Source organism: Erinaceus europaeus, chromosome 23, assembly GCF_950295315.1.
Source record: "Erinaceus europaeus chromosome 23, mEriEur2.1, whole genome shotgun sequence".
Lineage (NCBI taxonomy): Eukaryota > Metazoa > Chordata > Mammalia > Eulipotyphla > Erinaceidae > Erinaceus > Erinaceus europaeus.
In genome coordinates this window covers 4,148,586-4,168,494 of record NC_080184.1, presented here as the reverse complement: position 1 = coordinate 4,168,494, position 19,909 = coordinate 4,148,586, and the positions used below count along the sequence as shown (strand labels likewise).

The 19,909-nt window shown below is 40.5% G+C and overlaps 1 protein-coding gene and 1 pseudogene across 1 annotated transcript; both read right to left on the bottom strand.

Annotated features, from left to right (window-relative positions):
* Positions 1–452: 452 nt before the first annotated feature.
* LOC103122231 (olfactory receptor 7A10-like) lies at positions 453–1,405 on the bottom strand (annotated as a pseudogene).
* Positions 1,406–10,252: 8,847 nt separating this feature from the next.
* Positions 10,253–11,218, bottom strand: LOC103122232 (olfactory receptor 7A17-like). The gene has a single exon (XM_007532827.3). The coding sequence runs from the start codon at positions 11,186–11,188 to the stop codon at positions 10,253–10,255; it is 936 nt and encodes a 311-aa protein (XP_007532889.1). The 5' UTR covers positions 11,189–11,218.
* Between the last annotated feature and the right edge of the window lie 8,691 nt (positions 11,219–19,909).

Genomic DNA, 19,909 nt, shown 5'->3' with positions numbered 1-19,909 from the left:
ACCAAGAACTGTTAGTCCACGATGAATGTTGAATCAAAATCACAGAAGGTGATGGGGCAGGGAAATTCCTTAGGGTTCCACTGAGTAAGAAGAAACAGGAACCACAAAGATGGTAACGCTTTCTTTGCTAGATCATAAAGTGCAGAGAGAGGGCTTTCAAGTCCTGGTACATAACGGTGGAGGAGGATGTAGGTGGTGGGTTAGAGTTTTATACAAAAAAACTGAGAATTTTGATACATATGCCAACTACTATATTTACTGTTGACTGTAAATCATTGATCCCCCTAATTAAAAATTTAAAAGTGAAACAACAACAACAAAAAGCCCAACAAACAAAAATTAAAACACACAGCCCATCATTCATTCCTACGCACACACCCAATTGCACACAGGCACTACCTTTCATACTCAATACGTAAGTGTACAGCACAAAATTCCCAAAGTTAGACATTTCACTTCCAGGAGAATTGGCTGTCACACATGGCCAACCCAATAAACCGCTTCAGGGCCCCCTTGATGTCTTTGTTCCTGAGCCTGTAAATAAAGGGGTTCAGCATGGGGTGACCACGGTGTACAGCACTGAGGCTACTGCACTTCACTGTGAGCTCTGGGTACTTGCAGCAGTAAGATAAACTCCTAGACTTGTAAAATAAAATAAAAAACCATTAGAGAGGTGAGAAGCACAAATGGAAAAGGCCTTGTACTTCCCCTGAGATGATGACATTCTAAGGACAGAGGACACAATCTTAAAATAAGAGTAAAGGATGCCTGCAAATGGGACATCACCCACTATCCCAGTCACAAAATAGATCACTATGTCATTAATCAAGGTGTCGGAACAGGCAAGTTGGACGAAATGTGTCAGCTCACAGAAAAAGTGGGGGATTTCTGCCTCTGTACAGAAAGACAGAAACAATACCATTATACTGTTTAATGAGGAATTAAAGGCACTCATGATCCAGCATGCTAGAACCATCCATCCACAGACCTGAGGGTTCATGAAAACTGTGTAGGGCAGGGGATGACAGATGGCCACATAGTGGTCATACGCCATCACGGCCAGGAGGAAGTCATCTGTCACAACAAAGAATAGGAAAAAGTACAGCTGTGTGATGCAGCCTGCATAGGTGATGGCTTTGCTCTGGGTCCAGATGTTGTGCAGCATCTTGGGGACGGTGGTGGAGGTGAAGCATATGTCCACCAAGGACAGGTTGGAGAGGAAGAAGTACATGGAGGTGTGGAGGTGGGAGTCTGAGCTGACAGTCAGGATGAGGAGCAGGTTCCCCTACACAGTGAGCAGGTACATGGAGAGGAAGAGCCCAAAGAGGAGGGGCTGCAGCTTGGGGTCCTCTGACAAGCCCAGGAGGAGAAATTCAATGACTCCTGTAAGGTTTTCTGAATCCATGTCATGAAAATAACTACAAAGATTGAGTACAATATTATGGTCAACGTTCACAGGGCATACGTTAATTTTATAATTTAAACATTAGTCTGTAATTGCCATCAGGACATGCCATTGAAATATCTAATCTGATGTATGCCATTCTTACAGGAGTGAGGTGGTATCTTAGTGTTGTCTTAATTTGAATTTTTCTGACAATCAGTGACCTAGAGCAGTTTTTCATATGTTTGTTAGCCTTTTGGATCTGTAGTGAATGTTTTGTTCATATCCTCTGCCCATTTTTGGATGGGGCCATTTGCTTTTTTGGTGCTAAGTTTGCTGAACTCTTTATATATTTTGGTGATTAGTTTCTTGTCTGATGTATGGCATGTGAAGATCTTCTCCCATTCTGTGAGGGGTCTCTTTGTTTGTTTAATAGTTTCTTTGGATGTGCAGAAGCTTTTCAATTTGATGTAGTCCAACTCTGAAATTTCTAGACATTACACTTCCCAACTAAACAACTAGAGATTTGTACACTACATTGCTTAAGTGCTTCACAGGTTTCCCAAATAATATAGATTTTTATAATACAATAATGAGTTTTTATTTTCTCCATTCTATTTTTATTTATTTGACACAAGTTTAGATATTCTGTGCAACAAAGTCTTACAACTTCTACAGCACATTTTATACTTTTTATCTTTTATTTGTCTACATTTTATACAAGTCCATTTCTCTAGGGCTCTACCAAGTGAAAGAAAGAATGAAAAGACACTTTTTATCCCACAAATTTGTTGATCAATATTAAATCACTAATACAATATTCCTGGGTCCATACTCACAGAGAAATAAAGAACAGGGAAGCTACATGGAGGGGATTGGATATGGAGCTCTAAGGGTGGGCAATGTGTGTAAATGTACCTCTCTTATCCTATGGTCTTGTCAATGCTTCCATTTTATAAATAAATTTTTTTAAGTATTACTTCATTGGATGAAATAATCCCTGACTCAAAGACCACCTGTGGACAGCATATATATTTCAATGTCTTGCAGAGTAGACTCCAATAGGGAATATATGTAACTTTATCATGTTTTCACTTCATCATGTTTTGTCAATGTGAGCATCAGGATTGCTAAGACCCTAAATGGAAGACAGGTTGCAAAACGCTGTAACAGTGGATTCTTCAGGGGGTTATAAAAGAGTTGAGTGGTTCCAGGTGCTACCATGATGCCAACCGGACTTCCCTGGGCAGAGGAACCCACCAATGTGTCCCAGAGCCCAGCCTCCTCAGATCCATACCCTACTAGAGAAAGAAAGAGACAGATTGGGAGTATAGATTGACCCTGCCAACCAATGCCCATGTTCAGCAGAGAAGCAATTACAGAAGTCAGACCTTCCACCTTCTGCACCCCATAATGATGCTGGGTCCATGCTCCCAGAAGGATAAAGAATAGCAAAGCGATCAGGAGAAGGGATGGGATATGGGGTCTTGGTGGTGGGAATTGTGAGGAAGTGTACCCTTCCTATCCTATTGGTCTTGTCAATATTTCCATTTGATAAATAAAATTTTTTTAATAAAAGTGTTAGGGAGTAAGGCCATAGCGCAGCGGGTTAAGTGCATGTGGCACAAAGTGCAAGGACCGGCATAAGGAGCCCGTTTTGAGGCCCCAGGCTCTCCACCTGCGGGGGAGTCACTTCACGGGTCTGTAGGTGTCTTTCTCTCCCCCTCTCTGTCTTCCCCTCCTCTCCATTTCTCTCTGTCCTATCCAACAATGATGTCATCAATAACAACAACAGTAATAACTACAACAATAAAAACAAGGGCAACAAAAGGGAATAAATAAATAAAATAAAATAAAATAAAATAAAAGGGTTGAGTGTCCAGTGCTCTAGGGAGAGGAGAGGAGGCATTTTGGTGCTGGAACATAACCCTCTCAATCCTGAGATACCGTTTTGTAAAACACTCATACACTAATAAGTAAACACACACACAAACACACATACACACACACACGGGGTGCCCTTGTCATAAACCAACAGTTCATAGGTATGAGGACCATTTTTAAGGTGCAATTGTTTTATTTTTATAATTTTGTTTCCGTATCACAGTACTATGCTTCTCATAATTCTATAATTAAGAGTTACACATAATGGCACTACTTTTTGTTCTTCTTCTTTTCTTTTCATTCCAAATCATTTTACTAGGAAAATTATGGTTTACCGGACATTTATTGACACGGAAGTACAGTGTCTTCTTGCTTTCAAGCTAAATCGTCATTTCGAAGGAAGAATCAAGTCCTTTTAATGTCCTGTTCTGCCATGATTTCTGATGGTTATTTTGGGTGTTATTTCCATTTCTCTATTCATTTCAGATGGCGGGCACACTTTTATGTAGTTATTGATAATTTATATATTTCATTTGTATGATATTTTTCCTTTTAAAGTTGACTTATTTATAATTTTGTTGCTGAGATCAACTATTTTTCTTTTTATTATTCATTAATTTTAGTGGTGGAAAGAAAACTAAATACTATGTCATAGGTAGTCAACCAAAATATATATTTTTTAATTTTTATTTTTAAAAAAGGAAACACTGACAAAAACCATAGGATAAGAGGGGTAAAATTCCACACAATTCTCACCACCAGAACTCCACATCCATCACCTCCCCTGATAGCTTTCCTATTCTTTATCACTCTGGTAGTGATAAAGATCCAGGATCATTAAGGGAACCTGCTCCTCATGCTGGCCATCAGCTCAGACTCCCACCTCCACACCCCCATGTACTTCTTCCTCTCCAACCTGTCCTTGGTGGACATCTGCCTCACCTCCACCACCATCCCCAAGATGCTGCACAACATCTGGACACAGAGCAAAGCCATCACCTATGTGGGCTGCATCACACAGCTGTACTTTTTTGTCATCTTTGCAGGATTAGATGACTGTATCCTGACCATGATGGCCTATGACCACTATGTGGCCATCTGTCACCCCCTGCACTACACGGATAAAAGGTTTACAACTCCACACAATTCCTGTCTCTCTCTTTTCCTAGTGGGGCAGGGCTCTAGGGAAGTGGGGCTGCAGGACACATTGGTGGGGTCGTCTGCCCAGGAAAGTCCAGCTGGCATCATGTTAGCATCTGGAACCTAGTGGCTGAAAAGAGAGTTAATATATAAAGCTAAGAAAATTATTGACTAATCATTAACTTAACAGATGGAATATTGCAGATGAAGATTTGAGGTCTCTGTTTTGGAAATAGCTAGTAAGTCTATTTTAGGTATATTCCAAAGGGCCCATGACTTTATTAATTTTTGACTGAGACTGACATCTGATATGCAGGTGGACTCAAGTTGTTGTCTGGGGAGTTGATGTCATGGCTGGAAAAAGGGCTAGAAAGCTGGATCAGGGAAGAGAGTAGCTCCCAAATATGGGAAAAATGTATAAATATTGTTGACTGTAAACTCAACCAATTTTCTTATGTTGTCAATATTTATTTTCAGTATTTTAATTTGATTTTCAAAATTATGTGATAACAGGAGTACAATTCCATACTTTACCCACCAACAGATTGTTGTGTCTCCATTTCCTCCCTTGGAAACTGCAGTAGTTCTCCCAAAGGCACAGATATGAGTTGACTATATCATTTGTTTTTTTTTAAGAAAGGAGACATTGACAAAACCGTAGGATGCAAAAGGTACAACTCCATACAATTCCCACCACCCAATCTCCATATCCCATACCCTCCCCTGATATCTTTCCCATTCTCTATCCCTTTGGGAGTATGGACCCAGGGTTGTTGTGGGTTGCAGAAGGTGGAAGGTCTGTATTCTGTAATTGCTTCCCCGCTGAATATGGGCATTGACTGGTTGATCTATACTCCCAGTCTGCCTCCCTCTATCCCTATTAGGGTGAGTCTCTGTGGAAGTGGGGCTCCAGGACACATTGGAGGGGTCTTCAGTCCAGGGAAGCTGGGTCGGCATCATGCTGGCATCTGGAACCTGGTGGCTGAAAAGAGAGTTAACATACAAAGCCAAATAAATTGTTGAACAATTATAGAATAGTGCAGATGAAGTGTTGGGGGATACTCACTGCAGATTCTCATGTACTTCTGCTTTCTGGCATAATTTGCCCTAGTTTTTAGGTACATGTGAGGATATGCTCTATCTCATGGAACCTGGTCTATGTCTAGGTTTTGGGACTTTGTTAGGAAGTGAATGGCCTGGAATGGAATCAGAGAATACTATGAAAGGAAAGGTCTCACCCGAATAATGAAGCTGAAGGGTTGTAATTCCACACATGAAGTCTCTGGACAAAATCTGAGGTGAAGCATGCTGGAGTGGCACTTGTTGCATTGATTAGGTTGCAATAGGCAGATGCAATATTATTTGACATGAATTGAGAAAAGGAAGTATGCAGGAAAGTGGGCCTCACCCTAAGGTTCCAGGACTGGGGGAAATATAGGCTCTATAGTGGAAATGTGAGGTTACTGCTATCTTAGGGTTAAGAAGACAATGGACAGTTATTGTTATCATCACATAATTTGGAAATTGGGCTAACTTTGAAAAGTCCCTTTGTTAGGGTTTGCTGTATAATACCCAGTATGTTGTATATAGCTGTGCTATTGGATGCTTCTGATCTACTTGGTCTGGTTTTTTGAGAGAGTCCGCATATCAAAGACACAGCCTATATATTAAAAAGACTCAGTCTGTGTTTTAAAAACTTTGAGACATATGATCAATATTTCCCCTCTCATATTAATTAATGGTTTATATGACACTTTAATCAGAGTGTACATAAACACCATTCCACCCACCAACCCCTGCCTCTCCCTTACTGCCCTGGGAAGCCAAATGTCCACCCTCTCCCTCGCCACAGGGTATTTATTTTGATGCCCTACTCTCAGTTTAGTCAAGTCCTGCTTTTAGTTTCCCTTTATGCTCTTCTTTCTCAACTTCTGTTGATGAGTGGTATCATCCCATACTTATCTTTTTCTGACTTAGCTCACTTAACATAATTCCTTCTAGCTCTGTCCAAGATGGGTCAGAGAAGGTGGGTTCATTGTTCTTAATAGCTGCATAGTATCCCATTGTGTATATATACCACAGCTTTCTCAGCCACTCTTCTGTTGTTGGGCACCTGGGTTGCTTCCAGGTTTTAGCTATTATGAATTGTGCTGCTATGAACATAGGAGTACACACATCTTTTTGGTTGGGTGTTATGGAGTCCTTGGGGTGTATCCCCAGGAGAGGAATTACTTGGTCATATGGAAGTTCCATGTCTAGCCTTGTGAGAGTTTTCCACACTGATCTCCAGAGAGGCTGGACTGATTTACATTCCCACCAACAGTGCAAAAGGGTCCCTCTGTCCCCACAGCCTCTCCAGCATTTGTTGCTGCTGTCCTTTTTGATGTATGCCATTCTTTTTTTTTTAATTTTTTAAAATTTTTTATTTAAGAAAGGATTAGTGAACAAAAGCATAAGGTAGGAGGGGTACAACTCCACACAATTCCCACCACCCAATCCCGGAGTGAGGTGGTATCTCAATGTTATCTTTATTTGCATTTGTCTGACAATCAGCAACCTGGAGCAGTTTTTCATATTTGTTAGCCTTTTGGATCTCCTCTGAAGTGAATCTCTTGTTCATATCCTCTGCCCATTTTTGGATGGGGTCATTTGCTTTTTTGGCGCTAAGTTTGCTGAGCTCTTTGTATATTTTGATGATTAGTCTCTTGTCTGATGTATGGCATGTGAAGATCTTCTCCCATTCTGTGAGGGGTCTCTTTGTGTGATAGTTTCTTTGGCTGTGCAGAAGCTTTTTAATTTGATGTAGTCCCATTGGTTTGTTTCTGCTTTAGTCTTTATGGCAATTGGGTTTGTTTCATCAAAGATGTCCTTGAGGTTTAGGGGGGAAAGTCTTCCACCAATGTTTTCCTCTAAGTATTTGATAGTTTCTGGTCTACCATCCAGGTCCTTGATCCATTTGGAGTTCATTTATGTTTCTGGTGAGATAAGGTGGTTTAATTTCATTCTTCTGCATGTTTAAACCCAGTTTTCCCAGCACCATTTATTGAATAGAGCCTCCTTCTTCCATTTAATACTTTGAGCCCCCTTATCAAAGATTAGATGTCCATAGGTGTGGAGGTTTAGATCTGGGATTTCAATCGTGTTACACTGGTCTGTTGGGCTGCCCAGTGCCAGTGCACCTATGCACAGAATCCTGGGGTGCATCACAGAGGGCTCCCGCAGTTGCTAGGGGACAGGGACACCACCCATCCAGTTGACCCCTTGGGCAGTGGTGGTGGTGGGTGGCCATGGCCCCCACCAAACTTGACCTGAGGAGTGGTGGCCAGCAGCCAGAGCCACAGGCCAGACCTGGTGATGGTGGGCAGGGCCCAGGTGCAAGGGGCTGGGGCAGGGGCAGGGCTGGGATCTGGGAGACCAGGGCTAGGGGCCAAGGGCTGCCAGGCCCCTGTCCAACCATCTGTACTGACAGACAGACTGACTTACTGACAGCTCCTTCCCCACAGCCCCTCTCTCACCACCACCACCAAGGCCCTGGGCGCCCTAAGCTGCTCCAGGTTTGGCGGGCAGCTGCCTGGACACAGGCCTCTACAGTGGAGGCACAGGGAGATCTGTTGGCCATTGACAGCTGCCCTCCTCCTCCTCCTCTTCCTCCTTTTCCTCCTATTTCTCAGAGGGTACTCACATGGGGCCCTTCGCCTATGCAGGCCAGGGCTGCTGATCTGGCTATTGCAGCTGCTACAGAGTGGGTGGGTCCAGGTGTCCAGACCTGTCAGTCAGTCTCTGGCTCTTGGGACCTGCCTGCCTCCAGCTCCATCCACTCTTCAGTCCAGACCCCTCCCCCAGGATGCCCCCCTTGACCCCTGTCCCCCAGCTCCCCAACTATCCCCTACTATGTGTCTCCATGCCCTTCTATCCTGCCCTAGTCTTTATTTCTCTGAGAATATGGACTTAAGTTCTTTCTAGAGTGCAGAACATGGAAGGTCTAGACTCTGCAATTGCTCCACCACAGGGCATGGATGCCTACAAGTCAAGCCATAACCCCATCCTCTCTCTAGCCCTCCCCATTAGAGTATCACTCTTGAGAGGTTAAACTTTGGGACACTCTGATCTGGTCATCTGCCCAGGAAAGTCAGAATGGCATCATAGTAGCTTCTGCAACTTGGTGGCTGAAAAGTGGTAAAGATATAAAGCAAGAGGAATTTCAATTCCAATTTTTAATGAGTTGATCAGTATCACTATAGAACCAGGAACACAATAACAACAGGAAAAAAATAGACACAGAAAGGGAGAGAGCAAAATAGACAAAGTGAAACAGACCAATGTTGAACCAAGGCCAACTTTTCTAGAGATTGCATGCTAAACACAACACTCATGATAACCACAAAACAAAATATAATACAAAGACAAATAGGAAATATGTATACAGTCAATAAAAAAACCATTCACATAAAGTAACAAACAGAAACAAACAAGAAAGGAATTAACAAGATCAAACAACCTCAAAACAGAAACCAGAACAGCTATAAGCAAACCACATTTATCAATAATCACCCTAAATGTAAATGGCTTAAATTCACCAGTCAAAAGATTCAGAATCACTAAATGGATTAGAAAGCAAGAGCCAACTCTTTCTGGAAGGTGTGGCCATAAGGGCAGACAGTGCAGACTTCTCCCAAAACAGTAAATATCTACAACTGTCAATCTTATCAAACCTCCTCAACTACAGGTGAGACATCCACAGACACACTGCAGTCTCAAGGATGAAACATAGATGTAATACTTCAAGTTCTCCAACTGCCTAGATCATAGCTCTAAGCATACATATTTCCCTTAGCCTAAGTATTCAGTGTTCCAAATTTGCAAGGTGATCAGATTTTGACACTGGACCCAAATGCCTCAAGCAACTCCAAAAATATATTTGTTTATTTACTTTATGTGAATGGGATTTAATATTTAATTTAATATTTCTGTTCAATCATAGAAATAACTCAAGGAAGAGCTTTCAAGGCTTTCAGCAAATTGCATAAACTGAGATCAAGACAGTGAAAGTTTGACTTCTCTTCCAATCTGTGTCCCTTTAGTTTCTTGCTCCTGCCCAACTACTATGGCAAGAACTTGTAAGACTGTCTTAACTAGTAATGGTTATAGTGGGCAGCCCCATCTAGTACCTGATCTGAAGATGAATGCTTCCAGTTTTTCACCATTGAGTATGATGTTGGATGTATATTTTGCTATATAAAGATTTGTATACACCTATGTTGATAGCAGCACAACTTGTAATAGCCAAATCATGAAAGCAACTTGTTGTCCAACAACAGATGAGTGGCTGATTAAGTTGTGGTCTATATACACAATTGAATACTACTAAGCTATTAAAATGGTGAACTCACCTTCTACACCCCATCTTGGATGGATCTTGAAGAAATCATGTTATGTGAGATAAGTGAGAAATAAAAGGATGAGTATGGGATGGTCTCACTCATAGACAGAAGTTGACAAACAAGATCAGAAGGGAGAACACCAAGCAGAACTTGGACTGGAGTTGGTGTTTTACTTGGGTGGGGGGGGGTCAGATCTTTAAACATGATGGCATAGTAAGATCTAGAGGGGGTTGAATTGTTATGTGAAAAACTGAGAAATGTTACCCATGTACAAACTATTATATTTTACTGTTGGCTATAAATCATTCATCTCCCAATAAAGAAACAAAAAAGACAGTGAAAATACTGGGACATTTATGGAAAAAGTAAATTCTATTTTTCAGTCTGATTATTCAGTATATTATATTAGTCATGTAGATGTGATTTTTGCTTTTGAAGCATTTTGTCTGCCTTGGGACTATTGTCATTTTATAATTTCCTTTGCAAAGAGTCTTCTCAGAGCCCCCTTTATGTCTTTGTTTCTGAGGCTGTAGATGAAGGGGTTCAGCATGGGAGTGACTACAGCATACATTACAGAGGGTATGGGACTTGGTTGGGAGTTTGTATTAAAAGCAGAACTAAGATACACACCTATGCTTGTGCAATAAAATAAAAAGACTACAGAGAGGTGAGAGGCACAGGTGGAAAATGCTTTGTACTTCCCCTGAGATGAGGAGATTCTACCAATAGATGATACAATCTTGGAATAAGAGTAAAGGATCCCAGCAAAAGGACCACCACCAAACAGTCCAGCTGATAAATACATCACCAAGTTATTAAGGAAGGTGTCTGAACAGGCAAGTTGTAGTATTTGATTAAGCTCGCAGAAAAAGTGAGGAATTTCTGAGTCTGTACAAAAGGACAGTCGCAACACCATTAAGCTCTCTGACAGTGAATTCAGATTACTTATGATCCAGGACACCAGAAGCAATAGCCCACAGAGCCGAGAGTTCATGATGACCGTGTAGTGTAGGGGGTGACAGATGGCCACATAGCGGTCATAGGCCATCACCGTCAGAATACAGTCATCTAATCCTGCAAAGATGATAAAAAAGTACATCTGTGTGATGCAGCCCACATAGGTGATGGCTTTGTTCTGTGTCCAGATGTTGTGCAGCATCTTGGGGATGATGGTGGAGGTGAGGCAGATGTCCACCAAGGACAGGTTGGAGAGGAAGAAGTACATGGGGGTGTGGAGGTGGGAATCTGAGCTGACGGCCAGGATGAGGAGCAAGTTCCCCCACACAGTAAGCAGGTACATGGAGAGGAAGAGCCCAAAGAGAAGGGGCTGCATCCCAGGGTCTTCTGACAGTCCCAGGAAAAGGAATTCTGAAATGTGTGTGTTATTCTTTGCTTCCATGTGATGGATGTGGCTGTAGGAAAGAATAACATAAAAACATTGACCTCACCAATACTGTCAACATTTTCCACTGTACAAAGCTATATGCTATTTACCTCTTAACAACACTCCCCTCATGTCATCATGAAATTCCATCCCACTTGCCACCAGTTTCTTTCCTGGCCATGCATTTTAAACCCTTGTTATAAAATTCTACAACCATTTGGGAACTCTTGATGAAGTGATGAGTGAATTCCAGAGGGCGGGGAAGTTGAGAAATCAAAATCACCAAGGGTCACCCATTGGTAAGAATATATGACATCACAAAAATCCCACAAAGGACAAGAAGTTGAATCAGTTCAACTAAAAAGAAAAATAAACATGTCTAACAAAGAATGTGAACACATGGTTATTTTGTATGGATGTTCATGTAGGATTTCAGTCATGTGATAAAAAATACCATGAATGAGTGGGACTAAGCCATGAGGGTGGGGCTCTGTGTGTAGGTGAGAACATGTCTGGTAGAGAAATGTTTGGATATTGTTTTGTGAAAGCATGGTAGAGCATAGGGGAACTCCCATCATAAAGATGGAGGTCTGAAAAGATACCCACCTGTCAGCCTCTCCCTTTTAGGGCTCGAGCATAGAGGGAAAAGCTTTCCTGACTCAGTTTCCCCTTGTCAGTTTCCCAAGCATCACAAGAACCTATACCCCCTAACACTTAACTCATTCCCTTGTTATAAACCAAATTGTTTGCCTGCTCAAAAATTCACTATAAGTTCACCTGCTTTGATCACATATGCTCCATATATCAACATTCTGCCTTGACCAAAAGGCTCTCCTTTCTATTTCCTCAATCCTCTCCTCCACTTTGATCTAACTCCTCTATCTTATCTCCCTAACTTCAAGGCTTCTGTCTGTCTGCTTCTCCCTTGCCACTAATCACTCCAGAACTCCCCTCTACCACTATCAATTCTCCTCATTCTTTAAAACCTTCACCATGAAGGTTCTGACCTTCAAAACCCAACATTATCGCCACATGTGAAAAATGTCCCTTGTTCCCTTCTGCTATTTAAACCCTGCCTTCTGTCCAATAAACTAATAATTTGAAACCAAGTGGTCTCCTGGTCTTTTTCTGTTGTTAGTCACTAGAGTTAGCACAAAAGGCCAGTAACGACTTGTCCCTGCTGTGAGGTCCCCCATGCAAGTACCGGCAGAGAAAAATCTAGAGAATTTCTCTGAGAAAAGACACATGGTTCATCAAACAATCTGAAAAAGAAGTCAGTGTGTAAGAGCATTCATGGAGGGGGGCGGAGGTGAGGATCTCCAGAGCCCTTGCTGACTAGGGAAAGACAGAAAGACAGATTGACCTGACAACGTGTGTGTCTAACCTAGAAGCAAATATAGAAGTCAGATCATCCACTTTCTGCACCCCAAAAAGTAATTTTGGTCCATACCAAAATGATAGGGGAAGATGACCAAAAGGCTCCAAAACACAATACCATCAAGAACCAGAGAGAGAAGAGGGAAAAGGGAGGGGTATTTGGATGTAGTAATAGGTGTAGGTGTGACTTGGACAGAAGGAGAAGATGGAAAAGGGACTAGAATGCTGGATCAGGGAAGAGAGTAGCTTCCAATAATGGGAAAAATGTATAATATTGTTGACTTTAAACCCCATCGATTTGATCTGGGCCCCACATTCAGCATAGAAGCCTAGGAAACCTCTGTATCCCCGTAGGTCGGAGCTCACATTCTGTGGTCATGAGTCCTTTTTCCAGCCATGACATCATCTCCCCAGACAATAAATTGAGTCCACTTGCATATCAGATGTCAGGCTCAGGAAAAAAATAATTAAGTCATGGGACCCTTGGAATATATATATATATATATATATATATATATATATATATATATATATATATTAGACCTAATAGCTAAAATAGACCTAATAGCTATTTCTAAATAGACCTAATAGCTATTTCTAAAACAGAGACCTCAAATCTTCATCTGCAATATTCTTAGCTTTAGGTTCATGATTAGTCAGCAATTTGTTTGGCTTTATATGTTAACTCCTTTTCAGCCACCAGATTCCAGATGCTATAGCATGATGCCAACCTGACTTTCCTGGGCAGACACCCCCACCAATGTATCCTGGAGCCCTGCTTCCCCAGCACTCTGCCCCACTAGGGAAAGAGAGAGACAGACTGGGAGTATGGATCAAACTGCCAACACCCATGTTCAGCGGGAAAGCAATCACAGAAGCCAGACCTTCCACCTTCTGCACCCTATAATGATCCTGGGTCCTTACTCCCAGAGGAATAAAGAATAGGAAAGATATCAGGGGAGGGGAGGGGATACGGAGTTCTGCTGGTGGAAACTGTGGATTTGTACTGCTCTTATTACTATGGTTTTTGTCAGTGTTTCCTTTTTATAAATAAAATTTTTTTTAAAAAGAATAAAAGAGGGCTGTTAAAATATTGGCCCCAGAAGAAGCACACCTGGTAGAGGACACATGTTAGCAAGTTTGAGGACCCGAGTTCAAGCCCCCTGCCACACCTGCAAAGGGGAAGCTTTAAAAGCATTAGCACAGTTCTGCAGGTGTCTCTTTCTATTTCTCTCCCTCTCTGTTTTTCAATCTCTATCAAGGAAAGCCAACACTAAAGGTGCTATAAGCATTTTAATTACTTCTCTGAAATAATACAATAATAGCACTCATGAAACTATTCAGACCACAGTATAGCAAACAAATATACAAACAAAGGAAATTTGCATGGACAATTTTCAACAGAAAAAGTAAATCTTTAGTAGAAATGGACAAATATTCTAGAACAACATAGTTGATCTGAAAGTCCATTAATGCGTTCCTTGCATGCATAACACTTTAATTATTTTTCATTAAGAAGTTCATCCAATGTGGGAAAATGCACTGTGATTTTTAGGCTACAAACACTATAGTGGTAAGGTAAAAATCTTCCCTCAGTGACCTGAACTTCATTGCTGTCTACATAAAAAGCTTATCTTCACTCCATATGTCAGAACACACACATTCTGACAACCACAGGAGGAGGAATTCAGAATCGTTTATATCGTTTTCTGGGTCCATGTGTAGAAACGATAGCAGACTGAAGGAAAGATAAAAATAACATATTTTCAAACACCCCCCCCCCATAGATCTGGTCTGGGGTCCATATTCAGCACAGGAGCCTGTGTAACTTCTGCTTCCATGTAGGTCTGAGCTCGTGTTCTGTGGTCATGGCTAGGAACATTCCAGGCTGCACTCATTTCAGGGCCCGTCTTCCTCAAGTGGCAGAGTATGTTGACCCAGCCTCCCTTCAAAGAGTGGGGCAATGGCTACCAATATTGTTACACATCAAGGGCAAAATTTGTGGAGGCCCACAAGAGGGTCCACTATGTTATTTCTGATGGAGATGACCAGCAATGGTGGACAGAGGGATCTGTTAGAGGTGCTAGGTGTTAGAGGTCTAGGCCCATCATGTCTAGGTGGTAATCTGTTTTCTATCTTAATGCTTTCCAACCAACATGTTGCAGGTGTTACCATGAGGCCAACTGACTTCCCTGAGCAGACGACCTCAGAAATGTACCCTGGAACCCCATCTCTCCAGAGCCATGCCTCACTAGGGGAAGATAGAAACAGGCTGGGAGTATGGAACCACCTGTCCAAGCCCATGTCCAGGAGAGAAGCAACTGCTGAGGCCAGACCTTCCACCTTCTTCTGCATCCCATAATGATCCTGGGTCCATGATCCCAGAAGATAAACTATAAAAAAGCCTTCAATGGAGGGGATGAGATGTGGAACTCTGGTGGTGGGAAATGTGTGGAATTGTACCCCTTTTATTCAAAGGGCTTGTTATTCATAATTAAGTAAAAAAATATAAAGAAAATTAACACATTTTTTTCAAAATTAGTTTGATAAACCTATTCAGTATGCTATGTTATACACTTTGCATTTAAAATTAATGTTTGGGGCAAAGCCAAGATGGCGACTTGGAAGCAACTGCTAGCATAAGCTCCAACAAGCAGCAGCTTGTGACCTAGGATTCTCTGAATAGGGTAGGATACTGAGCCATCAGCAGGAGGATGCAGAAGGGGTTCTAAGTGTTACACGAAGAAGGGGTCCTATAGCTCACTCTTGGGTTAGAAAACGAAGGCCAGGAGGAAAAAGAAAGGAAATCTTTTTGGTTATTTCTGAAGCTCACCCCTCCACCCCAACCCAGAACCAGCCCCCAGGGGCTGGACAGCCAGCGGCTCCTAGTAGGCTTCCCGCTGAGCTATTTTCTTTACCAAGATTCCTGTCTCACTAGGGGTGTCATTCTAATCCTTTTCCTTTTTATTTTCCTTCTCTTTTTTTTTAGTATCTGGAGCTCTATTTGAGAGACAAAATATCTGACCAATCAAAGCCTCACCACTGCCTGAGAAAGACTACCTGGAGGGTTTTTTTGTTTGTTTGTTTGTTTGTTTTTGGATACTTCTTAAAATTGGCTGTCTTTGCTCAGGCTGCCTGCAGCCAATCTGGAGTAGTCCAAGTTGCAGACTGACTGATAGGGCTTTTTTACTCTATTCTATTTTATTAGTAGTATTATTATTATATATATGTGTGTGTGAGTGTGTGTATGTCCCTTTTTCCCCCTCCTTCTTCAGGTTGACCAAAATTAACTATTGTTGTTTTTTCCATTGCTAGTCAACCAGGTGTTCTATCCAGTGTGAGAGGAACTTGTTTCTCTCTACCTCTTGCCTCCATTCTCCTTTATCCCTCCTCCTAGCTAATTAAAAAAAAAAAAAAAAACACTTTCTTTTCACTGCTCTTTTTTTTCTTGTTCGTGTCTTGTTTTCTTCCTTCCTCCTTCTTTTGCTTTCTGAAATCACTGATACTTATTTGTGAATTATTTGGGGGATGATATCTGACTCAGAGTGGACTCTGTGTGTCTGTGTGTGTGTGTGTGTCTTCTCTACTTCCCTTTCTCCTCTTGATATCCCTAGAATTTACAGCGGACAGTAGATTTGCATAATTGTCTATTCTTGCTTTCCCTTTTTTCCTTTCTCTTTCATTTTCTTTTGGATTTGGTTGCTATTTTTTTCTTGGACTGGAAGTGTTGTTTGGCTAAGTGGTATTGGTTGAACTGCATCAATCCTTGCTTCAGTTGTTATTGATGTAATTTCTGTGGTTGGTGACTGCATTTTTCATAAAGGTTCTCTAGTATAGCGTGGCTTGTACTCAAAACACAACAACTGAAGAACGACAGAACAGAAAAATAAAAAACACATCAATAAAAAAATAGTTAAATCAAGAGCAAATAAAACTGCTACCACAATGAATAAAATTAATGTTCATGATTGTAAAATGTTTCTCAACCATGGCAAACAACTCACATGCTGTCTCTGAACAGGAATTATTGTTCCATCTCAATCTACCAAGATGCCCTGTCTTTGACACTCTTGATGAGGTTCTTTCCTTTCTCCTATCACACTACAAACCCTCTGTGCTAAATAATATAGTTAAATATATTTTATTTGTTTTATTTTAATGAAAGAAAGATGTTGAGAGAGATCAAGAGAGAATAGAAAGACAGAGAGGAGGAGAGACAGAAAGGTAGAGAGAGAGACCATTTCTCAGTTCTTGTTTATGATGGTACTGGAGATTGAACTTGGAGTCTCAGGTATAAAAGCCTTATTTTCTTAACCATTATGTCATTTCCCACCCCCCCATAGTTCCCCATACACTATTTTTATATTCCCTTTAATCTTCAAAAGTCAGTGAAAAGGGAAAGATTTATACTATCTGAAGAGAAACCTGATAGTATTACAAGTATGGATAAGGAAAAGAAAGAAAGAGAGGAAAGAAAAGAAAACAGTCCTGAAATATCATGATCTTGTAAAAAAAAAAAATCTTAGATTGCTAATAAAAACATTTAAAAAGTCAATTCAATGAAAATGGAGTTCATTCACCTTAGCAAAATAAGTAAAGAGATGAAAGACAGCTTCCAGATGGATTCTAGAGATCTGATTTAAATGAACTTGTCAAAAACAAGTAACCTGTTTCTAAGACTTTGCGAGAAGTATGATGGTTATCTTTGGGAGGTGGGACGGTCTTCTTTTTCTTTCAACTTTTTCTCAAGAACTGAATGCCTTTCATTCTCACCTGTCTGACTGTGAGTTTCCTCCCCTGGGTGACTTACCATGGATGCTGAATCTCTATCTTAATATGAGGCAGCCGGAAGTTGCAAATATCAGTACTGGAGCTAGACCTGGGAAAAGAAGCACAAGTACCATGTCTTATCCAACCCCAACTTGAGCCTGGGTAAGGGACTGCAGTGGAGGAAATACAGCTCTGTAAAGTTGCTCTCTTTGTTTGACACATCTGTTTATTTGCAAGTCCCTCTGATTTTTCTAAGCCCAGGGGACTCATTTCCTGGTGGGACCTAGCTCACAAGAAAGGACTTTTTTTTTCTTTCTTTCTTAGTGAAGTCATCCCTCCCAAGAGACCAGGTGGAGAATCAAAAGAATTCCAGAGCTTCAAGGCTGAATATTTTGGAAACCCAGAGATAAAACTTTTAAATATCTACAAACAAGGAAATGACAGGGGTTTAGAAATTTTCTGGAGAAGGAATTCTGCTCACTGTAGTAAGAAGGCAAAATGGTGCATTTCCTTTGGAAGACTGCATGCAGAGTCTTCAAATAAATAAAAATGAAACCACCTTCATATCCAGCATTTATCCAGTGGGCAATCAAACACTAATTTGAAGAGATATATGCACCCCTATATTCCTAGCTGAATTATTCACATTAGCTGAAGAGTGGAAATAGCCTAAATGCCAATCATTAGATGATTAGTTAAGGAAGTTCCACGGAATAATACTCTGCAAACAGATTGTCCTTTGGGAAGAAATGGAAGGAACTGTAGGTGATTTTGCTCAACAAAATAATTAAAGGGATAAAAGGCAACTATCGGATAATAGTTCGTAGGTGGAATCTATAAAGCTGATTCATACTAATTTGTCAATAAATAAATAAAAACAGGAGAAAGACTATTGTGTCTAAGACTTGTGAGAGGATGGAGACACTGAACCCTGGTGGTGGCTGTGGTGTGGAACTAGGCTCTGTCATCTTACAATCTTGTAACTTACTATTAATAACAAATAAAAATTTTAGAACAAGGAACTCTGCTTGACTAACTTTGTTGTATCTTAAAGACTTGATTTCTGATAGGAACACAACTCTTGAAGTCTATAGAAAAATACTGATAGGTGATAGATGATGATGATAGGTAGATGACAGATAGATGATAGGTAGATAGATAATAGATGATAGATACATAGGTGATAGATATATAGATAGATAATTAGATAGATACAGAGATAGGTAAATAGATATATAGATAGATAGATGATAGATAAATAGATGATATAGGTAATTATAGACTTAAAGTCAACCCATATCTGTGAACTTGGGAGAACCACGGTAGTTTCCAATGGAGGGAATGGGGACACAGAACTCTGGTGGTGAAAACAGTGTGGAATTATATCCTTGTTATCTTAGAATTTTGTGAATCAATATTAAATCACTAATCAAAATATATTTAACTTTTGCTTCATCAACTATGTAGGCATGCCTGGCACAACTATAATATTCATATTTTCTTGATTTAATTAATGTTTCCTTCCAGTGTATATCCTCACAGAATAACTGCATTTGGTTAACATGTGTGATAGTCTAAATACCAGGATTCACAAAACCATAAGACTAGAATAATCATTGAAAAATAAAGTACCAAAATTGAAGATTTCTTTTATCTTTCTTTTTAAATTTTTCACTCTCTTTATTCATTTATTTATTGTATAGAGACAGCTGGGAATCAAGAGGGAAGGGGGAGATAGGGAGAGAAATAGAAAGATACCTGCAGCACCGCTTCACCACTTGTGAAGCTCTCCCACTGCAGGTAGAGTCCAGGGGCTCGAACCTGGTTCCTTGTGCATTGTAACATGTGGGCTCAACCAGCTATGCCACCAGGCAGCCTCTCTTTCATCTTTCCAAAACCTTTTTTTTTTTTTTGAGGAAATGATTTATAAGATAGTTGTTGTCATGAGTATAATTTCTTCTTAAAATATTTATATTATTATATGTAATTTAATAATATCAAGATAAATTAATGGTGAAAAATGAGACAGAGAAAAAGAGAGACACCTATGAATCTATTCACCACTCATAAAGCTTCCCTCCTATAGGTGGAGAGCAGGGGCCTTGAAATTGCTTTCTCCTACATAGTGAGAATTACAATCTACCAAGTATTCCACCATTGGGTCCTTATGTCTCTGATTCTTAAATTTCACCTACAACTCAGGTTATCTGGTACTTATCTTTATTTATTGTTATTATTATTTTTTTTTGGCTTTATCTTCTGGCTTGTCACACTAGTTCTATTCATGGTTTGGCAAAGTAGATTCATCATGTCTTATAAATGTGTCATAAGCACGTGCCTTGATACCATAACATCTAGTTAACTATAAATTCACATGTAGTAGACAAGGTTCAGTAAAGATCACAGTAGGCTCATTATATACTAAAGAATCACTCAGGTCATGCTCAATGAATTACCACTTCTAGAATGTTCCAAGAGCTCTATAGATAATTCAGAGGTCATCCTGCAACCATCATTGCCACACTAGATCTTACATATTGATGAACACTTATACCTTAGACATTTTGAATTTGGACCCCAATAGTCGTA